Raw genomic sequence first — 24,673 nt, forward strand, 5'->3', positions numbered from 1 at the left:
AAAACTCATATCTTCTTTTAGCCCTCCTGATTTCTTTCTTAAGTTTTTTTTTATACTTTTTATATTCCTCAAGTACCTTATTTGTTCCCTGTTTCCTATACATGTCATACATCTCTCTCTTCTTCTTTATCAGAGTTCCAATATCCCTTGAGAACCAAGGTTCCTTATTCTTACTGACTTTGCCTTTAATCCTGACAGGAACATACAAACTCTGCACTCTCAAAATTTCTCCTTTGAAGGCCTCCCACTTACCAATCACATCCTTGCCAGAGAACAAACTGTCCCAATCCACGCTTTTTAGATCTTTTCTCATTTCTTCAAATTTGGCCTTTTTGTAGTTTAGAACCTCAACCCGAGGACCAGATCTAACTTTATCCATGATCAAGTTGAAACTAATGGTATTATGATCACTGGAACCAAAGTGTTCCCCTACACACACTTCCGTCACCTGTCCTAACTCATTTCCTAATGGGAGATCTAATATTGCATCCTCTCTAGTCGGTACCTCTATATATTGATTTAGAAAACTTTCCTGAACACATTTTACAAACTCTAACCCATCTAGACCTTTAATAGTATGGGAGTCCCAAACAATACGTGGAAAATTAAAAGTCCCTACTATCACAACTTTATGTTTCCTGCAGTTGTCTGCTATCTCTCTGCAGATTTAGTCCTCCAATTCTCACTGACTATTGGGTGGTCTATAATACAACCCCATTAATGTGGTCATACCTTTCCTGTTTCTCAGCTCCAACCATATGGCCTTGGTAGACAAGCTCTCTAATCTGTCCTGCCAAAGCACTGCTGTAACATTTTCCCTGACTAGCAAAGCCACCCACCCACCCTTCATCGCTCTGCCTCTATCACATCTGAAACATCGGAACCCTGGAACATTAAGCTGTCAGTCCTGCCCCTCCTGTAGCCAAGTTTCACTAATGGCTACAATGTCATAATTCCACGTGTCAATCCATGCCCTCAGCTCACCAGCCTTCCCCATAATACTCTCTTCATGTGGCAAACCTCTCACTTCAAGAATCAGGGCAGTGAATCCTTGCTATATTCCCTCTATGCCAAGTACATCATTTCTTAGGTAGGGTGAACAAAACCGTACTCTCTATTCCAAATGCATTTGTACAAAGTTCTGATGCAATAAAACTTCTTTACTCCTTGTGTAATAAAGATTAACATTTGTCTTTCTGGTTTACTGCCTCACCTGCATATTAGCCTCCAGAGACATATGTATAAGCACAAGTGGATCCCTTTGAGCGCTACCCAATTTCTCACAATTTGTTTTGTTCCTCTTGCTCAATATAGCAGAGCATGCTGGTGCTACCATGATAGTAAGCAAAAAAACCTAGTGGTGCACAGCTGAATGGGGGGGGGGGGGCAGACACCAGGAAACCTGAAAAAGATACAGCCAACTTTCAAAGTAGCCCACCAACACTACAGGCTGTGACTTCTGCAGCTGGGTCTCAGGGGAGCAGTCCATTTACAACTAAGACCACTCAAGCAGTTAAGTGAAGACAGACATGCATGAAACGGTCATTGGAAGTAAACACATTCATAATGCATTTATGTTATTGAGTAATGGAACTTGAGAATGACATGACAGTGTACAGGGACAAACTTCATCAACAGTTTATGCACAATATCCCTTCATGCAAGTAAATGCACAATGAATAGCAGATCAATGTAGAGTGATAATAAAAATAAACGTAATCCCTATAGACATGTTAAACCAAATAAAACATAAAGTTGCACAAGAGCCAGAAAAAAATCTAATGTAAAGACCACAACATTGCTATACAAGAATATAATAAGGATGTCACCCACCGAAGTGTTGATGAAAATAGAATTACTTCAACAACTGCTCCACAACCTGATGGTAATAGCAACAACGTAGATCTAGACCCTCCAGAGAATGCAAATGACGAAGCTGAGCTCACAGACAAAATTATCCTAACACTTAACATCATACTAACAGAATGCATGGGCAGTGACATAACAAAAAGATCCTGCATACCAAATCAAAGCATGCCATCAAAACTTACAAAAATTGTTAATACTCTCAACAAAATTAGATTACCACAATATTTCAGAAAACTTGAATTATTTGAAGAACTGCACATAATAATACACTGCATGTCATTAACGGTAGTGCAGTGCAATGGCTCCAGAAGAGAGGCAGTCATTACTAGAAACCCAAGCCTGAGAAATGCAATGAGAACATCAAAATGGCAGAAGAGATTTCAGAAACAAAATTAAGTCTTAAGAGCTGAAATAGCCCACCTAATGGAGTATAAAATGGATAACCCAAGCAAGAAAGTTCAGAGAAAAGCTAAGAAAGGTCCATACAGGATACGATCAAGCTAATAATAGCATTGTAGAATTTATCAATACACTAAAACAAAAGCTTGTTGCATACCAGGCTAAATAGACGCATATAATGCATCAAACGAAGAACACAGAACTATCAGTTTATACAGGACATTGAAACTAAATTTGATGCACCAAATTATCACTAACCCTAGCATAGAAGTACCACAAATACAAAGATAATGAACTTTTGGTCTTATTTTTGGTCAAACAGGGCAATGCACGATCAAGAAGCAAGCTGGATTGGGTAGGAAAAAGAATGCACTCACACAATTGAAGACATGCAAATATCCGAAGTTACAATGGAAAAGCAGTTATAAAACATATCCACAACTGTAAAAGTATCGGCAGTGATAATATTCATAATTGTGTTTGCTATCCGCAATGCCAATGGAGCATGTTTTCAAAATTCCAAGGCATTTGTGATTTTTAGCATGGACTGGAGTTTATATTGGTCTTCTTTTATTTTTTATGTGTTTTCTTTCTTGATGTCGATTGTCAGGTGAATGATTTTTTGGGGGCAATGGATGGGTTGGGAATATGAGACTTGGTGTTTTTCATGTAAGACGTCTGTTAAATTTGTGTGTCAGAAAAGTGGGGTGTTTGACGTTATTGTCACTTTTTTATGTGGGAAGGACTTGCAGGTTAGGGATTTGATATTTAGCTGCCTTATCTGGGTGGGTGATCTGTCTTTGTGCAAGGGAGAGGTTGGAGGGGCTTGGTGTTTACAACTTCTGTTACTTCTTTTTTGTGTGCTGGGGTTAATGTCTTTTCTTTCAACAACCATTGTGTTTTTTCTGCATTTCATAGTGAATACAAATCTTAGAGTTGTATTCTGCATACAGACTTTGATAATAAATGAACCTTTGAACACTTGAGCCTTTGAAAAAATATTCTTGTCTTCATCCATACCCATTAATATATATCAACAATTTTCTTAAAAGTCCTGAAGAAATGCCTGAATTTTTGACAGAACATAAAATATATTTCTTACCTAAAGGAGAAATCAAGAAATGACCCATCCAAATATTATCTAATTACTTATTTACAAACTATATACAAAATTGTAACATCATGCATCTCGTAACTAAGCATCACTCACTTAAATAACCGCAGTATACTTACAGAAGAGCAGAAAGGGTGCTGTAAATGTATGAAAGGATGCAAAGAACAATTGATAATAGATTCTGTAATTCTACATCACGCCTGGAGGAAAAGCAGAAATATTTCATGTTGTTATATTGGCTACAAAAAAGCATTTGATTTTGTACCACACTCATGGTTAATAGAAGTTCTAAATATATATAAACTACACCCAATACTTGTGAGATTCCTACATCTGATGAGGCATTGGTGTACTATAATCAACCTGTCTATCAACAATCGAAAAAGAACAACCACTGTTAACAAAATAAATGGAGGCATTTTCCAAGATGACTCTCTAAGCCCACTATGGATTTTTCTAGCTTTATACCTGCTCTCTAACTTACTGAAACAGATGAAAATAACATATTGTATCAGAAACAACCAAACAAATTATATCTTGACACACCGTCTATACATGTATGATTTGAAATTATACGTGTCTTCATCAGTAAAGCTAAAACAATTAATTCAAATAGTAAAAACTATTTTGAAAAGATATGAACTTTAGTGCAGAACAATAAACATAAAGAAAGGTGCAATATAGCTAGTAGAATATAAAATAGAATAAGAGGATACAATACAACTGATGAATGAATATGAAACATATAAGTATTTGGGATATCAGCAAGCAAATAAAGTGGACTATATTGTGATAAAAGGAAAGCTTTCGACGGAATTTACTTCAAGGATTAAAATATCTGCCAGTGCTCAGTAGTAGAAATAGTAGTAGTCTCTCGAAGTCCGAGGAAGACAAATGTGTTGCGCAGTCAACGTCTGTGGGCACGCGTATGACTTCTGAGGCCGAAGTCCGAAGCGCAGGTACGGTCGCAGATGGGGCAAGGAGCACCACCTGTTGGGGCAGGAGCGGACGCCTTCCTGTGTCTTTCTTGACTCACCTTGAGGCGCTGCATGCGCCAGTTGGCTTGGAAGTTGTTTGCTGCCTTGGAGCATAGATTGCGCCACTTGGACCCATCAGCAGCAGTGTGTTCGAGATCGTGGGGCTAGAGTTTTGTCCACTTAAGTCAAACCTTAAGTAGTAGAAATATAACAAAGGCAACAAACATTTCTGCTATACCCGTATTAATATAGAAAAATAGAGGGCTATGGGTAAGCCTAGTAATTTCTAAGATAGGGACATGTTTGGCACAACATTATGGGCTGAAGGGCCTGTATAATGTTGTAGGCTTTCTATGTTTCTATGTTTCTATATTCTTTTGACATAATTATTTGGTGCGAAACTGATCTGAAAAATTTACAAAGAAAAATAAGAACTGAATTGACAAATTTTAGAAAATACTACATACACTCAAATGGACTTAGATTAACACTACCTAGGGCAGAAGAGAAAGAGGAATAACAGACATAAAAAAAACTACACAACAGTCAGATGAAACTTCCAAGGAAATATTTTCATCACGAAAACAGGATTCAGCACTCCGTACAAGCAAATACAATTCTGATAAAAAGTACACAACACTGAACTTAAATGAAAGCACAACCCAGAAAATGAAGAATTCATCACTTTAGAAGAAAAGGTTAACCAATGTAAGAGCGTTACTCTCTGTGGAAGACATCCTGAACAGACTGGATGTCAATAAGGAAGTGTTGAACACCTGGCTTAGAGTTTAGAGACCTCTTTGCAGAAATAAAGCATTACCTTGTGACAATACAGGACCAGGTAGCTAGCATAAAAAACTATCAAAAATATATTAAAAAGACCAAAAAAAAATCTAGATAACAAATGCAGACAATGCCAAGAGAAACCAGAAACAACCCATCACATTACAGGAACTTTCAGCAGTTTAACTCAATCTGATCACTTACAGAGGCACAATCAATAGGCAAACATTGTTCACCAAAATCTTGCCTTAAAATACAAACTTAGAAAAGACACCATACTGTACTATAAATAAAACTGGTTTTAGTGTCTGAGTCCAACAAATTATACTACAACTGAACCATTATTACAGATAGATAATCCATAATAACCATTTAGATATAATATTGCAGGATAAATAAGCAGGAACAAATTACTTAATATATAGAACCATTCCAAGTACACATAACGTACAGAAATCAATGTGAAAAACACCAGAAATACAAAGAACTAAAGGAGGAAATTGAAAGACTATGGAATGTGAACAGGGTATACATTGTCCCGAGAGTAATATCTACAACTGGTATCATTCCTAAGTCACTACACAGTAGCATTAAACATCTAAACCTGCACAGCAATATTTATGGAAATTTCCAGAAAGCCACAATACAAAACGGCTCTAGAAATGATCGAATGTTCCTAGCCATTCAGAAATGAGTGTGCTTGGCTATTCCTGTACCTTGGGTTTTACCAGCTTGAGCTAATAAATATATAATAATAATAATAAATAAGCAATAAATATGGAGAACATGCATAGAAGATTAGTTGGAAGTGAGTCGATAGGGAGTCATTTTGCTAGTCTATGAAAAATGCTAGTCTATCTTTTCATGCCTTTGCTGTATTTTAGTTCAACCCAGATTATTTTTAATTCTACGTCATGATTTACCCACTGTACTCATCTTCCTTGAGGTTACACAATTTTCTTTTCACTTTAGCCCTCTTCCCTTTATGATGACTTCTTTCATGAGGAATATTTAGTTCTTTCTTTGGTCATCTTGCAGCTATATTTCTGCAATGGCAGTAAAAATGCACTCTTTCAGTTCTGCAGCATTTGAGCCATTAATGCACTTACATTATCCTAATGGTAAAGGATGTGAACATCCAGATTTAAGACTTTAATATGTCATTTTCTCATATTTCTGAACTTTGTAGTACCTTAACACTCAGCTTTATTTTACCATCAGTTTGTAACTTCCTCTTCCCTGCTTCATCTCTCTGTCATTCCTCAATTTCCTTTTGGTTTCCATGCCAATGCCAAGCTTGTTTAATGGACTCAGCAAACCCTTCAGCTGTGACGTTACTTACGTGTCTGCTGACATGCAACCCATCTGATTTGTGGAGGTACCACCTGCCCCAGAAATGCTCCTTCTCTCTTAAAAATATGAAGCCCTCTCTCTGATGCCATCTTTTCTGAAGTGCATTTATCTGACTCTCCTACTACTTCGGTAAATGCAATCCTGGGGGTAACACTGAGAGTAAATTTTCTGCGGTTCTAGATCGTGACCTCTGTCTGTAGGGCCACATCCATTATCCTACGTACTTCATAAGACATAGGAGTAGAATTAGGCCACTTGGCCCATTGGGTCTGCTCCTCCATTCAATCATAGCTGATTTATTATCCCTCTGAACTCATTCACCTGCCTTCCACCTGTAACCTATGATGCCCTGATTAATCAAGAACCTATCAATCACTGCATTAAATATACTCAATGAAATGGTCACCACAGCTGTCTGTGGCAATGTATCGCACAGATTCACTGTCCTCTGGCTAAAGAAATTCCTTCACATCTTTGTTCTAAATGGACTTTCCCCTATCCTGTGACAGTGTGCTTGGGTCCTAGACCCTCTTCTCATTATAGGAAACATTCTCTCCACATCCACTCTATCTGCACCTTTCAATATTCAATAGGTTTTAATGAAATTCCTTCTCATTCTTCCATATTCCAGTGAGTACAAGCTCAGAGCTTTAAAACATTCCTCATATGTTAACCCTTTCATTTCCAGAATCATTCTTGTGAGCCTCCTCTGGACCTTTCCAGTGCCAGTACATCTTTTTTTAGATAAGGGGTCAATAATTGCTCACAGTACTCCAAGTGTGGCCTCACCATGCCTTTTAAAGCCACAACATACCATCCTTGCTTTTATATTCTAGTCACCTTGAAATGAATGATAACATTGCATTTATCTTCCTTACCACTGACTCAACTTGCAAGCTAACCTTTAGGGAATCCCGCACAAAGACTCCCAAGTTCCTTTCCACTCTCTGATTTTTGGATTTTCTCCCCATTTAGAAAATGAGCTATGACTTTATTCCTTCTACCAAAGTGCATGACCATACAATTCCAAACACTGCATCATATCTGCCACTTCTTTACCCAATCTCCTGCTCTGTTCAAGAACTTCTGCAGACTCTCTGCTTCCTTAACATTATCTGCCCCTGCACCTATCTTCGGATCATCCGCAAAACCGGCCACAATGCCATCAATTCCATCATCCAAATCATTGACACATAATGTAAAATAATCAGTCCCAACACAGACACATGTGGATCACCACTGGACAGCAACAGCCAACCTGAAAAAGCTCCCTTTATTCACACCCTTTGCCTCTTGCCTGTCAGCCAATCTTCTATCCATGCAAGTACCTTTCCTGGAATATCTTGTTAAATAGCCTCATGTGTAGCATTTTGTGAAAGGCTTTCTGAAAATTCAAGTAAACAACATCTCCTTTGTCTATTCTGCCTGTTATTTCCTTGAAGATTTCCAACAGATTTGTCGGGCAAGATTTCCCCTTAAGGAAATCATGCTGACTTTGGCCTTTTTTACCGTGTGCCTCCAAGTAATCTGAAACCTCATCCTGAAGTCATACTAATTGTCCCATAATTTACTTATTTCTGCCTCCCTTCCTTCTTAAAGAGTGGGGTAACATTCATAATTTTCCAGTCCTCCAGAAGCATTCCAGAATCTAGTGATTCCTGGAAGGTCAGTAACAATGCCTCCACAACCTCTTCAGCTACCTCATATATGTCAAACTCAAGGCCCGCGGGCCAAATCCGGCCCACGGTGGAATTATCTTTGGCCCGCGAGATAATATCTAATTACTATTAAAGCTGGCCCCAGTAATCGAAGCACCTATGGCGTATGATATGGCTAATGCTGAGTTTATTCAGGTACCAGGTTTTCAGGGATTTTAGTGTTTATTCGGCAGTCTTGCTCGGCAGTCTTCTTCATAAGAAATGGAATTTGTAAAGTGAAACACTTTGTAGTTATAGCAGAGACTGAGACACATGAGAGCAGGCTGAAAAAACGGAGGCAACGAAAGCTGCGTTCGCACGCGTCCAACTGATCCGGCCCGCATGAAGCTGCATTTTGCTCAATCCGGCCCGTGACCTAAAATGAGTTTGACACCCCTGAGCTACCTCCTTGAGAACTCTGGGATGTAATCCATCTAGTCCAAGTGACTTATCTACCTTCAGACCCTTCAACTTACCAAGCACCTGCACCTGACACTTGTGAATTTCTAACATAGTGCAAATGTCTTCCACGGTGAAGACTGATGCAAAATATTTAAGATTCCTTACCATTTCTTTGTCCCCCATTATTAATTTCCCAGATTCTTTTTCCTGCAGTCAAATATCCACTCTTGTCTCTCCTTTATACCTTATATACAGTATTTGGATCAACTTTTTGTATCCTCTTTTATGTTATTGACTAACTTACCTTCATATTTCGTCTTTTCTCTCTCTATGGCTGTTTAGTTGCCTTCTGTTGCTTTTTAATGGCTTCCCAATTCTCTACCTTCCCATTTTTTTAATATATATATTGTATGCCCTCTCTATTGCTTTCCTGCACTCTTTGAGTTTGTTTGTCAGCCATGGTTTCCTCATCTTCACTTTAAAATACATCTTCTTTGGGATATATCTATCCTGTACCTTCTGAATTGCTTCTAGAAACTCCAACTATTGCTGTTCTTCCATAATCGCTGTTAGTGTGCCCTTCCAAACAGCTTTGGCCAGCTCCTCTCTCATGCCTCATTGCCTCTCTTTACTCCATTGTAATATTGATACATCTGACTTTAGCTTCTTCTTCTCAAACTGCAGGGTGAATTCTATCATAGTATGATCACAGATTCCTAAGAATTCCTTTACATTAAGCTTCTTATCAAATCTGGTTCAGTACACAACACCCAATCCAGAATTGCCTCTCCCTAGGAAGTGAAGCTTCAGCTTGATGGCATTCAGCTCATGAGGAAATGACAGAGAAGAGCTACAGGGAGGCAGTCACCCATTGGTTGTAGCAGAAACGTAACTGGATGACTGTCAGGAGAAGGAGGGGAAATGGGCAGCCAGTTGAGTAGCCCTGTGGCTGTTCCCCTCTATAATAATTACTGTACACTGTTTTGGATACTGTTGAGAGGGATGACCTACTGAGGGAGCCACGGTGACTGGCTCTCTGGCCCTGAGTCTGGTGCTGTGGCTCAGAGGAGAAGAGGACTGCAATAGTGATAGGGGATTCCATAGTGATGAGATTCTGCTGATGTGATAGAGATACTGTATATTGCCTTCCAAGTGCCAGGGTCAGGAATGTGTCAAATCTGATTCATGGGGGAGGGAGAGCAGCCAGATATCTTGGTACATATTGGCATCAATAACATAGGGAAGAAAGGAGAGGAGATCCTGAAAAGAGATTTTAGGGAGCTAGGTAAAAAGCTGAAAAGCAGGACTGCCAGAGTAGTAATCTCTGGATTGCTGCCTGTGCCATGTGCCAGTAAGGGTAAAAATAGGAGCAACTGGCAAATAAAATGCCGGTGGAAAATCCTGACGAAGGGTCTCGGCCCGAAACGTCGACAGTGCTTCTCCCTATAGATGCTGCCTGGCCTGTTGTGTTCCACCAGCATTTTGTGTGTGTTGTTTGAATTTCCAGCATCTGCAGATTTCCTCGTGTTAGCACTTGGCAAATATGGATTTGGGCCCATACCAAACTTCCTCAACCATCTGAGGTGAAAGAGGCATTATTGTGTCTTTTTCACCACACAGCTGGTGTGTACAGTCCACGTAAGCCCCTCGGTGATATGGATGCTGAGGAACTCAAAGCTGTTTACCTTCTCAACCCCAGATCCGTTGATGTCAAAAGGTGTTAGCCCGTTTCCATTCCTCCTGTAATCCACAACAAGCTCCTTTGTTTTTGCAACATTGAGGGAGAAATTGTTTTCTTGACACCACTGTGTCAGAGAGATGACTTCTTCCCTGTAGGCCACCTCACTATTGTTTGAGATGAGGCCAATCAGTGTAGTGTCATCAGTAAATTTAATTAGGAGATTAGAGCTGTGGGTGGCAACACATTCATGGCTTTACAAAGAGTATAGGAGGGGACTTAATACACAACCCTGAGCAGCTCCTGTGTGGTGAGTCAGAGGGGTGGAGGTGAGGGAGTCCACTCTTACCACCTGCCGGTGATCTGACAGGAAGTCCAGGAACCAGCTGCACAAGGCAGGGTTAAGGCCGTGGTCTCTGAGCTTCCTGTTGAGCCTGGAGCGAATTATGGTGTTGAATGTTGAACTGTGGTCCAAGAACAGCATTCTCACATAAGCATTCTTCTTAGCTAGATATGTAAAGATGGTTAAAGATGTGGTTTTGGAATACTTGGAGGCATATGATAAAATAAACCGAAGTCAGGATGGTGTCCACCTGGGAAAATCTTGTCTGACAAATCTGTTAGAATTCTTTGAAGAAATAGCAAGCAGGATAGACAAAGGAGAATTGGTAGATGTTGTGTACTCGGATTTTCAGAAGCCCTTTAACAAGTGGCCGTACACGATACTGCTTAACAAGTTAAGAGCCATGGTATTACAGGAAAGATACTAGCATGAAAGTAGGCCCTTTGCACCAATGCATTCACTGCAACCATCAAACACCTATCCACTCCAATCCTACACTAAGCCCATCTGATACTCGGAAAAGACTGATAACGCACTTACCAGATTTGGCTGATGTCACAGTGTAGAACCATAGAACATAGATCAGGACAGCTCAGAAAAACCCACCATGTTCTGCTGAACACAATGCCAAATTAAACTAGATGTCTTTTGCCTGCACATGATCTATATCCCTCCATTCCTTACATATACATCCATCTATCTAAAAGCCTCTTAAATCCCACCATTACTCTTAGCAGCCTGAAGTCTGAAGTCTACTGTGGTCAAAGGATCACTCAATGACATAGTGGTACATGAACCTGAGATGGATATTCACTTCCTAAGGTCCTTAGTTTGTTTGAAAAACTTGCTTTCTAAACACAGCAGCTGCCATCTGTAAGATCAAACAGTTGTAAGTAAACTTCCAACTAATATTGCTTTTCTGGTTGTAAATGAGAGTCAATCTTCAGTTATTAAAATGGAAATGGAAAGTAGTAATCAGTTTGAAGTTAAAACAAAGTATTGTCTATATAGCAGCTTTGCAGAAACTCTCTCCATGAGAAACAGTTGCTAGCTAACATTACCTGGTTATTGCTGCTCCAGATGCAGTATCTGTCCTGGACTGAAACATCAACTGTTTATTCATTTCCATTGATGCTAACTGACGTGCTGAGTTCCTCCAACATTTTGTGTGTGTTGCTTTGGATTTCCAGCATCTGCAGAAATTCTTGTGTTTAAGGTAATGGTTGTTTATTTTGGGTTTTTTTTTCAAAAAAATGAGTTTACTAGGTTGCTTAGTTCAAGGAAGCTTGCAGACCAGCTGAAAACAAATCACTTGGTATATCAAATAATTGATCTATTAATGTTGGGATGATTATGTACTCAAAGAATTTAGCTTTACACCATTACCTGAAAACTGTGTCTCCGAGAAGCTATTGGATCATTTGTGTAAAAACAGTATTTGAGGAAATATTACATGTATATGAAGTCACCCAAGAGGTAGAGAAAGGGTATAAACGTAGGGAGCAATTCAGGCTTATGAGGAATGGGGTAGGGTACATCAAGAAACATAAGAGAAACAAGGGATGAACTAGAATCCATTCCTTTAATTTCAATTTCTACAATAGACAACTTGTTTTCCTGCATTTTCAGTATGTCTTTTTATTTTATAGGGGTTGTAGCTGTATTTTGGAAATCCTTTGCCTTTGTAATGTGGGCATACTTTGTGTTTTAGAAATAGTTTGTAATTTGGAAATGTTTAAGATAGAAATCCTTTGTGAGTTTTAAATGTGCTTTAAGAATGCTTGGATTTAAAAAATTTTGGATTTTTGTATCACTGAAAATAAATTCATTGTGTTCTAAACTACTTTCTTCGCTAAGTATCTTTTCCTTGGTAGGAAGAAGGGATCTACCGCTTGAATAGTGGATATTGGCAACTAACCTCACCGAGGAGAATGAAGAGGGAATTGAATTAGTCTTTGAAAATAGGGTAGTTACAGTCTAGTCTCCCTTTAGTGAGATTACTCTTGGCTGTTTATATCCCATATGGCTTAAGGTCTTTGTTAAGTTTCCAACTTCACGGTCAGCAAACACAATACCATCACAAGCCAGTCTTTTGTAACTCTTAATGTGGTATCAATCGAAAGAAGTCCCCTGATAACAGGCCTTCCACTGAAATCAGAATGAGATCACCTCTATTATTCAAGATAAGTGAAATGTAAGATTGTAAGAAGTAGTAGAGATTTGTGGACTCAGCCCTGTACAACACTGGCACATCTTTCTCCACCATCAGTAGTATCTGTAGGAGTATCTTTTGAAGAAAGCGCCATCCATCATCAAAGATCCCCAACACCTGGGCTATGCCATCTTGACAGCCACCACCAGACATGTGATAGAGAAGCCTGAGTTCAAGAACAACAACTTCCCTTTAGCCTTTGATTCTTGAGCCAATTGGCACAATGCATATTACCAAAACACAGTAACAGTATAGCCACTTTATGGATTTAATTGTGTTCTTTTTTGTAAAAATTGTGCATAATTTACAATTTTCTTGTGAAGGATGTTATGTGCCTGTGACGTTGCTGTAAGGTTTTCATTGCACCTGTACATACATGTACTTGTGCATCTGACAACAAACTCAGCCTTGAAACCCCAGCAGCTTGGTTTTTCCCCCTGCAGATCCCAGTAGATGGAATGTCTGGAAGAGAAACACAGAAACAGGTGTGAAAGGCAGGGAAGAGCAGCCACCAGCTAGCCTCACTGACTCATCAAGGCAGTGGGGTAAATCTGCCCACCACTCCCAGCGCCGTTCAGATACGCCCAATCCCTAATTGTTGGATATTGGGGAGGAAAGGAGGGATGGGGAGAGAAAGCACATGGAAATTGCCCATTTCCACCCAGCAGAACGTGCCTTCAATTGCCCATTTCCACCTAGAGAGTGCAAAAAGAGGCTAGATGGAGCCAGTTATGGGGAGTAGAGGATGGGGGTAGAGACAGAGGCTGGAAGATGATAAGCGGAAGCAAGAGGCTGCAGATGCTTCAATCTGAGAAGTAAGGCAGGTGATAAGTGGAACCTAAGGGAAGGATGAAACGCAGATAGAATGTAATTACAGCACTTGCAATCTCTTCTGTCTCCACTTCACCTTCCTCAGTTTATTCAAAGAATCATAGATTCATATGGCATTAAATTGCTCTTCTGACAACTGAGTCTGAGCTGACAAACAGCTCTTTGCACTAATCCCATCTTATTCTTCCCACATGCTCATTGACTCCTCTCAGATTCTATCGCTCGCCTGTATATTTGGGACAATTTACAAGAGCCAGTTACTCTGCAAACCCACACATCTTTGGCAGCAGAATCAGGTTTTAATATGAAATTATGAAATTTGTTAACACTGCAGCAGCAGTACAATGCAATGCATGACAAATAAATTTTAAAACTGGATTTCAGTAAGTATATATATGCATATTAAACAGTTAAGATAAATAGCGCAAAAACCCCAGAAGTTTAAAAAAAGAGGTGAGGTAGTGTCCATTTAGAAATCGGCTGGCAGAGGGAAAGAAGCTCTTCCTGAATCACTGAGTGTGTGCCTTAAGGCTTCTGTATCTCCTCCTGATGGGAACAATGAGAAGAAGGCATGTTCTGGGTTCTGACGGTCCTTGATGATGAAAGGCACTTTTCTGAGGCACCACTCCTTGAAGATGTCTTGGATACTGTGGAGCCTAGTACCGATGTTGGAGCTGACCAATTTTACAACTAGCTGCAGCTTTCTACAATCCTGTGCAGTAGACCTCAACCACCACCTTCCCCCCCACCCCCCACCATGTCAGAAGGTGATGCAGCCAGTCAGAATGCTTTCCATGGTACATCTGTAGAAGTTTTTAGTGTTTCAGCTGACAGATCAAATCTCCTTAAACTCATTTTCTATATCTGCATCAATATGTTGGGACCAAGATAGATCCTCAGAGATCTTGACACCCAAAACCCTGAAATTGCTCACTCTCTCCACTTCTGATCCCTCCATGAGGATTGGTTTGTGTTTCCTTGTCTTACCCTTCCTGAAGTCCACAATCAGCTCTTCGGTCTTACTGACACCATGTGGATGATTTTATTGCAACACATCTCAGCTAGTTAGCATATCTCACTCCTATACACCCTCTTGTCACCATCTGTGATTCTGCCAACAATGGTTGTATCATCAGTAAATTTATAGATGGTACTTAAGATAAACATAGCCATACAGTGATGGGTGTAGAAAGAGTAAAGAAGTGGGCACCATCTCTGAGGTGCACCAGTGTTGTTTGTCAGCAAGCTGAAGATGTCATTATCAATCTGCACAGATGTGGTCTTCAGTTAGAAAGCTGTAGATCCAGTTGCAGAGGGAGGTACAGAAGCCCAGGTTCTGTAGCTTTTCCATCAGGACTGTAGGAATGATGGTGTTAAATGTTGAGCTATAGTGAATGATAGCATCTTGATGGAAAGGTGATTGTCCAGGTGATCTAAGGCTGTGTGGAGAGCCATTGAGATCACGTCCACTGTAGACCTATTGTGGCGATAGGCAAACTACAGTGGATCCAGGTCCATGCTGAGGCAAGAGTTGCTTCTAGCCATGACCAACCTCTCAAAGCATTTCATCACCATAGATGTGGTGTGGTGGCCAATAGTTGTTAAGGCAGCTCACACGGCTCCTGGGCACTGGTATGAGTGTTGCCCTTTTGAAAAAGGTGGATTATTCTGAGCGTAGCAGTGAGAGATTGAAGCCAGTTGGTTTGCACAGGTTTTCACAGCCCTACCTAGTACTCCATTGCGACCTGCAGCCTTGCGAAAGTTCATCCTCCTGTAATACAGACTGACAGGGTCACCAGGTTCTGCAGGGATCCTCATAGTTGTAGTTTTATTCTCCCATTCAAAGCAAGCATAAAAGGCATTGAGCTCATCTGGTAGTAAAGTGTCACTGCCATTCATGACGTTGGATTTCTCTTTGTAGGAAGTAATGGCCTGCAAACCCTGCCAGAGTTGACATGCATCAGATGCCACCTCCAACCTCGTTTGGAATTGTTTCTTAGCTCTGGAAATAGCCACCCACAAGTCATTCTTGGTTTTCTTGTTCACCTGATTAGGTCACCTGATCTAAATGCCACAGATCTAGCCCACAGCAGACTGCAAAATTCCTGGTTCATCTGTGCTTTTTGTTTTAGTAATGTACAGTACATATTCTTAGGCACACACTTATCTGCACAGACCTATTCATTGACATAGGAATGTGGAGAAAAGTTACACAGTTACTGAAAGAATGTGCAAACTCCACACAGACAGCACAAGAGATAAGAATTGAATTTTGGTTGATGGATCTGTGAGGCATGGCTTTTCTAGCAGGCTTCGGGGACATGGTGCAGGGTTTTGACTGTCGATAATTCAAGCAAAAAACAGCAGAAAGCAGTTAATTAGACAATTCAAGATTTGAATAGCTCAGATTCAGCAGAAAGCAGCTGATTGGGCAATCGAGGTCAGGTGACCAAGCAGTTTGAAAAATTCAGACAAATAAATAGAGGGGTAGCTAAAGCGGAGCGGCCAGTGAGTGAGTGGGCCAGTAAAGGAGTGGAGCTTTGAGGTTTTGACTCCAGGAGCGGCCTTGTCGAGGGAAGTACCTTGTGAGAAAAGCACGAGTCTTTGGCAAGGAGGCTGAGGGAGGAGACTACGCCACAGTTGAAAAGGGTGAGAGGTGGTGAAGAGATGACAGGTAAACTGATTCACTGTGATGCTTGCCTGATGTGGGAGGTCAGGGACACTGATGGTGCCTCCGGCTGCTACAACTGTGAAAAGTGTGTCCAGGTTCAGCTCCTGAAGGACTGTGTTGGGGCACTGGAGAGGCAACTGGATGACCTCAGAGTTTTCTGGACAAGAGCTACAGTGAGATCACTACACGGAAGATACTGGAGGAGAGAATGGGGGCGACGATGAGGAAGGGATGGATGCTTGAAGTACAGGAGACCCTGGGGGATATCCCTCTTGAAAACAGGTTCATCCTCTTGGAAGCTGTCAGGACAGAAGACACTGCCAGTCTGAGAGGCAGACAGGTCTGTGAGTCAAAATTTGGCTCTGCGGCAAAGCCGAAGAGACATACATCAGGCAGAGCTGTGGTAGTAAGGGACTCCATATTGAGAGGTACAGATAGGGGTTTCTGCGGCAACAGGCGGGAATTAAGGATGGTGTGTTGCCTCCCTGGTGCCAGGATCCAGGACACCACGGACCGATTGCGGGGCATCCTCAAGAGTGAGGGTGAACAGCCGGTAGTGGTAGTGCACGTTGGCACGAATGACGTCAGGAAGAAGAGAAAAGAAATTCTGCAGCGTGACTTCAGAGAACTCGGAAGAAGGCTGAAAAGCAGGACCTCCAGGGTGGTTATCTCCGGTTTGCTTCCAGTTCCTCGTGCTGGTGAGGGCAGGAACAGGGAGATATGGGATCTCAATGTGTGGCTGAGGAGCTGGTGCGGGAGACAGGGTTTTAGATTCTTAGACCACTGGGATCTGTTTTGGGGTAAGGATGAATTGTACAAAAGGGACGGGTTGCACCTTAATAGGCAGGGGACCAGCATTCTGGCAGGCAGGTTTGCCACTGCTACACGGGTGTGTTTAAACTAATAAGTTGGGGGGGAGGAGATGAACTGGAAATGTAAGGATGGATTTAAAGGGAAAGAGAGAATAAGAAAAGTAAAGAAAGACAACAGAATTGACGGGGCAGAAAGCTCAGGAAGGGATCGTAGTGTATGGCCAAGTGCAACAGGGATCGATGTGAGAAGCGAGGGGAGTAATGGATTAAAAATCTTATATATGAATGCACAAAGTATAAGAAATAAAGTGGATGAGCTTGAGGCTCAGTTGGAAATTGGCAAGTATGATGTTGTAGGAATAACAGAGACATGGCTGCAAGAGGACCAGGGCTGGGAAATGAATATTCAAGGGGATATGTCCTATTGAAAGGACAGCCAGGTGGGCAGAGGGGTTGGGGTGGCTCTGCTGGTGAGGAATGAAATTCAGTCCCTTGCAAGGGGGGACATAGAATCAGGAGATGTGGAGTCAGTATGGATAGAACTGAGAAATTGTGAGGGAAAAAGTCCCTAATCGGAGTTAGCTACAGGCCGCCAAATAGTAGCCTGGATATAGGGTGCAAGTTGAATATAGGCTGGATATAGGGTGCAAAATTAGCATGTTGCAAAGGTAATACTACGGTTGTAATGGGGGATTTCAACATGCAGGTAGACTGGGAAAATTAGGTTGGTACTGGACCCTAAGAAAGGGAGTTTGTGGAGTGCCTCCAGGATGAATTCTTAGAGCAGCTTGTACTGGAGCCTACTAGGGAGAAGGCAATTCTGGATCTTATGTTGTGTAATGAACCAGATTTGATTAGGGAATTCAAGGTAAAGGAGCCATTAGGAGGTAGTGACCATAATATTATAAGATTTAATCTACAATTTGAGAGGGAGAAGGGAAAATCAGAAGTGTCTGTATTACAGTTGAACAAAGGGAACTATGGAGCCATGAGGGAGGAACTAGCCAAAGTTGAATGGAAGGATACCCTAGCAGGGATGACAGTGGAACAACAATGGCAGGTATTTCTGGGAATAATACAGAAGGTGCAGGATCAGTTCATTCCAAAGAGGAAGAAAGATTCTAAGGGGAGTATGGGGTGACTGTAGCTGACAAAGAAAGTTAAGGACAGTATAAAAATAAAAGAGAAGAAGTATAACATAGCAAAGATGAGCAGGAAGCCAGGGGATTGGGAAACTTTTAAAGAGCAACAGAAGATTACTAAAAAGGCAATTTGGGGAGAAAAGATGAGGTACTAAGGTAAGCTAGCCAAGAATATAAAGGAGGATAGTAAAAGCTTCTTTAGGTATGTGAAGAGGAAAAAATTAGTTAAGGCCAAAGTTGGGCCCTTGAAGGCAGAAACAGGTGAATTTATTATGGGGAACAAGGAAACGGCGGATGAGTTGAACAGGTACTTTGGATCTGTCTTCACTAGGAAAGACACAGACAATTTTCCAGATGTAATAGTAGCCAGAGGGCCTAGGGTAATGGAAGAGCTGAAATAAATTCACATTAGGCAGAAAATGGTGTTGGGTAGACTGATAGGACTGAAGCTGATAAAGCCCCAGGGCCTGATGGTCTGCATCCCAGGGTAAGGAGATGGCTCTAGAAATCATGGGTGCGTTGGTAAGCATTTTCCAATGTTCTATAGATTCAGGATCAGTTCCTGAGGATTGGAGAATAGCTAATGTTATCCCACTTCTTAAAAAAGGAGGGAGAGAGAAAACAGGGAATTATAGACAAGTTAGCCTGACATCAGTGGTGGGGAAGATGGTAGAGTCAATTATAAAAGATGAAATAACGGCATATTTGGATAGCAGTAACAGGATCGGTCCAAGTCAGCATAGATTTACGAAGGGGAAATCATGCTTGACTAATCTTCTGGAATTCTTTGAGGATGTAACTATAAAAATGGACAAGGGAGAGCCACTGGATGTAGTGTACCTGGACTTTCAGAAAGCCTTTGATAAGGTCCCACATAGGAGATTAGTGGGCAAAATTAGAGCACATGGTGTTGGGGGTAGGGTACTAACATGGATAGAAAATTGGTTGACAGACAGGAAACAAAGAGTAGGGATTAACGGGTCCTTTTCAGAATGTCAGGCAGTGACTAGTGGGGTACCGCAAGGCTCGGTGCTGGGACCGCTGCTATTTACAATATACATTAATGATTTAGATGAAGGCATTAAAAGTAACATTAGCAAATTTGCAGATGACAGAAAGCTGGGTGGCAGTGTGAAATATGAGGAGGATGTTAGGAGAATGCAGGGTGACTTGAACAGGTTGGGTGAGTGGGTAAATGCATTGCAGATGCAGTTTAATGTGGATAAATGTGAGGTTATCCACTTTGGTGGCAAGAACAGGAAGGCAGATTACTATCTGAATGGTGTCATGTTAGGAAAAGGGGAAGTACAATGAGATCTAGGTGTCCTTGTTCATCAGTCACTGAAAGTAAGCATGCAGGTACTGCAGGCAGTGAAGAAAGCTAATGGCATGTTGGCCTTCATAACAAGAGGAGTTGAGTATAGGAGCAAAGAGGTCCTTCTGCAGTTGTACAGGGCCCTGGTGAGACCACACCTGGAGTATTGTGTTCAGTTTTGGTCTCCAAATTTGAGGAAGAACATTCTTGCTATTGAGGGAGTGCAGCATAGGTTCACGAGGTTGATTCCCGGGATGGTAGAACTGACATATGTTGAAAGATTGGAGCGACTGAGCTTGTATACACTGGAATTTACAAGGATGAGAGGGGATCTGATTGAAACATATGATTATTAAGGGATTGGACACGCTAGAGGCAGGAAACATGTTCCCGATGTTGGGGGAGTCCAGAACCAGAGGCCACAGTTTAAGAATAAGGGGTAGGCCATTTGGAACAGAGTTGAGGAAAAACTTTTTCACCCAGAGAGATGTGGATCTATGGAATGCTCTGCCTCAGAAAGCAGTGGAGGCCAATTCTCTGGATGCTTTCAAGAAAGAGTTAGAGCTCTTAAAGATAGCAGAGTCAAGGGATATGGGGAGAAGGCAGGAACGGGTTACTGATTGTGGATGATCAGCCATGATCACATTGAATGGCGGTGCTGGCTCGAAGGGCCAAATGGCCTACTCCTGCACCTATTTCTATAATCCCTCTCCTCACAGAGATGCTGCTTGACCACTGATTGTTACTCTACAATCTGTACTGTGTGCCCAATGTTATGTAAGTGATTGGCTGGATAATTTTCTTCAATATATAGCCATTTTTTCCTGAGTCCAGATCTCTTCCTTCATCTGGATCCCACTTTTGGACATTTAGTTGCTCACTGGAGAATGCTTATATGGATGTGTTTTTCTCTTGGATCTTCTATGTTCTCAGGTTATCCACGCATTGAAATCTTGCATTTCCCTAATCATGGACGGAAAACCAATTCATGTTTCCATCTGGGAAACTATTATATTGTGTAGCATCTTCCAGGATTGAATAAGTAAACACAAGGAAATCTGCAGATGCTGGGAATTCAAACAACACACACAAAATGCTGGTGGAACAGAGCAGGCCAGGCAGCATCTATAAGGAGAAGGGTCTTGGCCCGAAACATCGACAGTGTTTCTCCTTATAGATGCTGCCTGGCCTGCTGTGTTCCACCAGCATTTTGTGTGTGTTGTTTGAATAAGTAAAATCTAGGAAAGATGTCTTTCTTGTGCTTACTTGATACATAAAATACTTGTTGACCTGGGTGCAGCATTGTCGTTTTCCAAACTCTTCTTGTACCTTTTAAGCACAAAATGCATGTAGAAAAGGACAGTGTTTGGGATTAATCATTCACAATCAGCACTTCCCTTCATCACAGCTTCAAGTAATAAAGCAATAAGCTTTGCTTTCCTCTCTGTGTCTAGCAGATCCTATTGCATGTATAATTGCTGTAAATACGAATCCTGGGCATGTTATTTGTTATTTCAAGGGTTTTATGTTTGTTTATCGTATTTAAGTACTAGTTGCTGTTAGTGATTTTACTCTTTCATAAGTTACAATAATAGCCATTAAGACAAATCTTACCCCACCACCTTAAGTATATGAAACAATGCATCAACAATCAAACAGCTTAAACAGGGCTCCGTTAACTCCTGTTTAGCACAAGACACAATAATCTGTAGGCCAATATTTTTCTTTGACACAAAATAGTAATTAAGGAAAATAATTAGTTTTTAATGTGTTACTTATGGTTACTAAGGAACAGTTGCCAACACTAATTTAGACGGAAAGTCACAATAAAATTCACATCTCTGCTTTACAACTGCCATTTCCAGTAATTGAGAAGATGGGATGAGAAACCCTGGGACACAATTTATATCTCCCCAGTTGGCTGACCTGATGACTAATGAATGGCTTGTAATCAGTGCCTCAAGCCCAAGGATTCTCATTGCGGATTCCATTATACCTCATGTTGAGCGTTAAATTACAGGTTAGGCACATTTTAAATGCAAACTTTACTGGTGAATGAATAGACATTGGCAATGTCACTGTAATTCAGTACTCCATGCTTCTATCATTTTGCATTGTGACATTACCATCAAACACTGAAAAAACATTAAATGATGATTTGTAAGTTTTGTGTAAGACTGGATAAATCTGCCTAAATATTTACATAGGAGTTGTCCATTACAAAGTAATAAAATATGTACAAGTTCAACTTTTTTTTGCAAGCGGACTGTTTCAAGACTAATCATCCAATAATTATCAAAAGTATCCATCAATTCATAACTTGCCAGTAAGAAACAAGCGCACATACTGAGTGATTAGGCCGCGATGCCTCACATCTGTTATCATTGTTGTTGTGAGCCTTTCTGAATCAGAGCCTTTGGGCAAACTCCTAATACAACATTACTTGCTCTGCATGGAAATCTTTTCTTTCTCATTTTTAAGTGGAGTAAGAAAACCTATAGCTGGAGGTAACAATAACCACAGACACTAAAAATCTACCCTTGTTTACAGTGAGGAAATTATGCAGGTACTGAGGTACAACAGCAAGACATCTCTTGGTTCAATGCATAATCCATCAATATTTTTCACTGATTATTAATTAGTTATATTCTTAAACCCCTGTAATCAAGTGGACTAAGATTGTGGCTGTGGGAAACATGGCAATTTTTTTTGAGATCTACAGGGAAAAATACTGTCATAAAGAGTCATAGAACAGTAGAGCATGGATATAGGCCCTTTGGCCCAGTGAGTCCATATCAACCACAGTTCCTACCCAACTAGTTCCAATTTCTTGTGTTTGACCACCACTGTCCCCCCATGACCCACAGTGAAACTATCCAACTTCTTCTTAAATGATACCAGCTTCAACTATTTTGTCTGGCAGCTCATTCAATATACTGTACACACCATCTTCTGCTTGAAAAAATAACCCCCCCCCCCCCAACCCCGCCATTCTCTTCTAATTCTTGCCCATCTCACACTAAATCTATTCCTCTCTAGTTTTGGTTTCACTTACCCTGGGGAAAAGACTGTTAACTATGTTTCTCATAATTTTGTATGGTTGCCACTCTTTCTCCTACATTCCTAGCTTTGTCAAACTTTCCCTATAACTGAGGCCCTCTTGTGCTGGCAACATCCTTGTAAACCTTTTCTGCATTCTTTCCAATTTAACCACATATTTTCTATAACAGGGTGACCTGCTTCGAATGCATACTCCAAATGTAGCCTCGCCCATGACTTATACAACTTCAACATCATGTCCCTGCTCCCATACTCTGACTGATGGAAATGCTAAATGCCTTTTACCTGTCTACTTGTGATGCCACTTTCAATGAAATGTGTATTCCTAAGTAATGAAATAGATGGACTTGTATTGCCAAGTCCCTCTTTTCCATTACACTCCCTATGCCCTACCATTCATAAAATGTCCTACGATGGCTTGATTTTCCAAATTGCATTATTTTACCACATTGAAATCCATTAGCCACACCTTCCCTAGCTGATCAAGATTCCCCTGTAATCTATGCTAAGCTTCTTCACTATCAATAACACCTACTAATTTTGAGTCATCTACAATCTTACTGATCAAGCCTTGCACCTTCTCATCCAAGTCACATATAAGTAATGAATAACAAGGGTGCTAACAACGAGTCCTCTAGCAAACCATGAGTCAGCAGTCTCCATTTCGAGAAACAGCCTTCAGCCACTACTCTCTGTTTCCTACCTCTGAGCTAACTTTGAATCCACCTAATTAGCTTCCCTGGATTTCATGAGGCTAAACCTTTTAGACAAGCCTACCACATGGGGCCTTGTCAAAAGCCTTGCAAATGTCAAAATAGACAACATCCACAGCCCTAGCCTTATCTAGCTTTCTGGTTACCTCTTCAAAAAACTCTAAAAACTGCATCATGCCTGATTTAAAGTTCAAAGTTCTAAGTAAATTTCATTATCAAAATACATATATGTCACCGTATACAACCCTGAGATTCATTTCCTTGTCGGTATACTCAGCAATTCTATAGACTTATAACTATAACAGGATGAATGAAAGATCAACATTTACCAAGCCATTACCATGCTCATGTTAGAATAATGTTTGGGTTTAGCACATTTACATTTAGCAAATGACTTTGGCTACCAGACTTCAAATCTGAATATATATTGTGGATTTAATTTGGAGTGCAGCTCTGAACTATGGGTTCCTAAGAGCCATGTATCTCAGACCAGACAATGTTGACTAAAATTTACTTGAATGTCTATGGTGTGTGAGTGAAGAGGGAGGTGTCAAGTTTGTTAGTAGAGTCAAAGAAAGCATTGTCCATTCTTTGTAAATATGGAACTGTCCTTTGGTGTTTCCTGGGATGTCAGGACTGTCTTACGCAGAGAGGTTAGAGAGACTGGGCTTGTACATGCTGGAATTAAGGAGATTAAGAGGGGATCTGATTGCAACATATAAGATTATTAAGGGATTGGACAAGATAGAGGCAGGAAATATGTTCCAGTTGCTGGGAGAGTCCAGTACCAGAGGGCATGATTTGAGAATAAGAGGTAGGTCATTTAGGACAGAGTTAAGGAAAAACTTCTTCTCCCAGAGAGTTGTGGGGATCTGGAATGCACTGCCTCGGAAGGCAGTGGAGGTCAATTCTCTGGATGCTTTCAAGAAGGAGCTAGATAGGTATCTTATGGATAGGGGAATCAAGGGATATGGGGACAAGGCAGGAACCGGGTATTGATAGTAGATGATCAGCCATGATCTCAAAATGGTGGTGCAGGCTCGAAGGGCCGAATGGTCTACTTCTGCACCTATTGTCTATTGTCTATCTATTAAGCACATGAAATACCAAGCCCCATGTTGGGCCAGAGATACCTTTTGACCAAAAGCGTCTCCATATGATGCCTGCTGTACCTTGTCGAATAAAGAAGCTGCTTTGTATATACCAGTACTTTTCTGCAGCGGCTTCATTTGTGCACCAACACACTAAAGTGTGCTGATACCTCCTTCTCAGACCCTGTCCGTCCAAGTTCTGGTATATAGA

The 24,673-nt window shown here is 40.9% G+C and overlaps 1 protein-coding gene across 5 annotated transcripts in view; it reads right to left on the reverse strand.

The window, feature by feature from the left end:
- Positions 1-24,673, reverse strand: part of pcdh19 (protocadherin 19) — a 426,596-nt gene that overhangs the window by 190,607 nt on the left and 211,316 nt on the right. Inside the window, exon 4 of one of the 5 annotated variants that reach the window (XM_073058418.1) lies at positions 3,502-3,582. The exons of the other annotated variants lie outside the window; for them this stretch is intronic. Coding sequence (XP_072914519.1) covers positions 3,572-3,582 — 11 coding nt within the window. The 3' untranslated portion in view covers positions 3,502-3,571. Of the gene's footprint in view, positions 1-3,501; positions 3,583-24,673 lie in introns of those variants that run through there. 5 annotated transcript variants of the gene reach the window in all.

This window comes from Hemitrygon akajei, chromosome 10 (genome assembly GCF_048418815.1).
Source record: "Hemitrygon akajei chromosome 10, sHemAka1.3, whole genome shotgun sequence".
NCBI classification, from domain to species: domain Eukaryota; kingdom Metazoa; phylum Chordata; class Chondrichthyes; order Myliobatiformes; family Dasyatidae; genus Hemitrygon; species Hemitrygon akajei.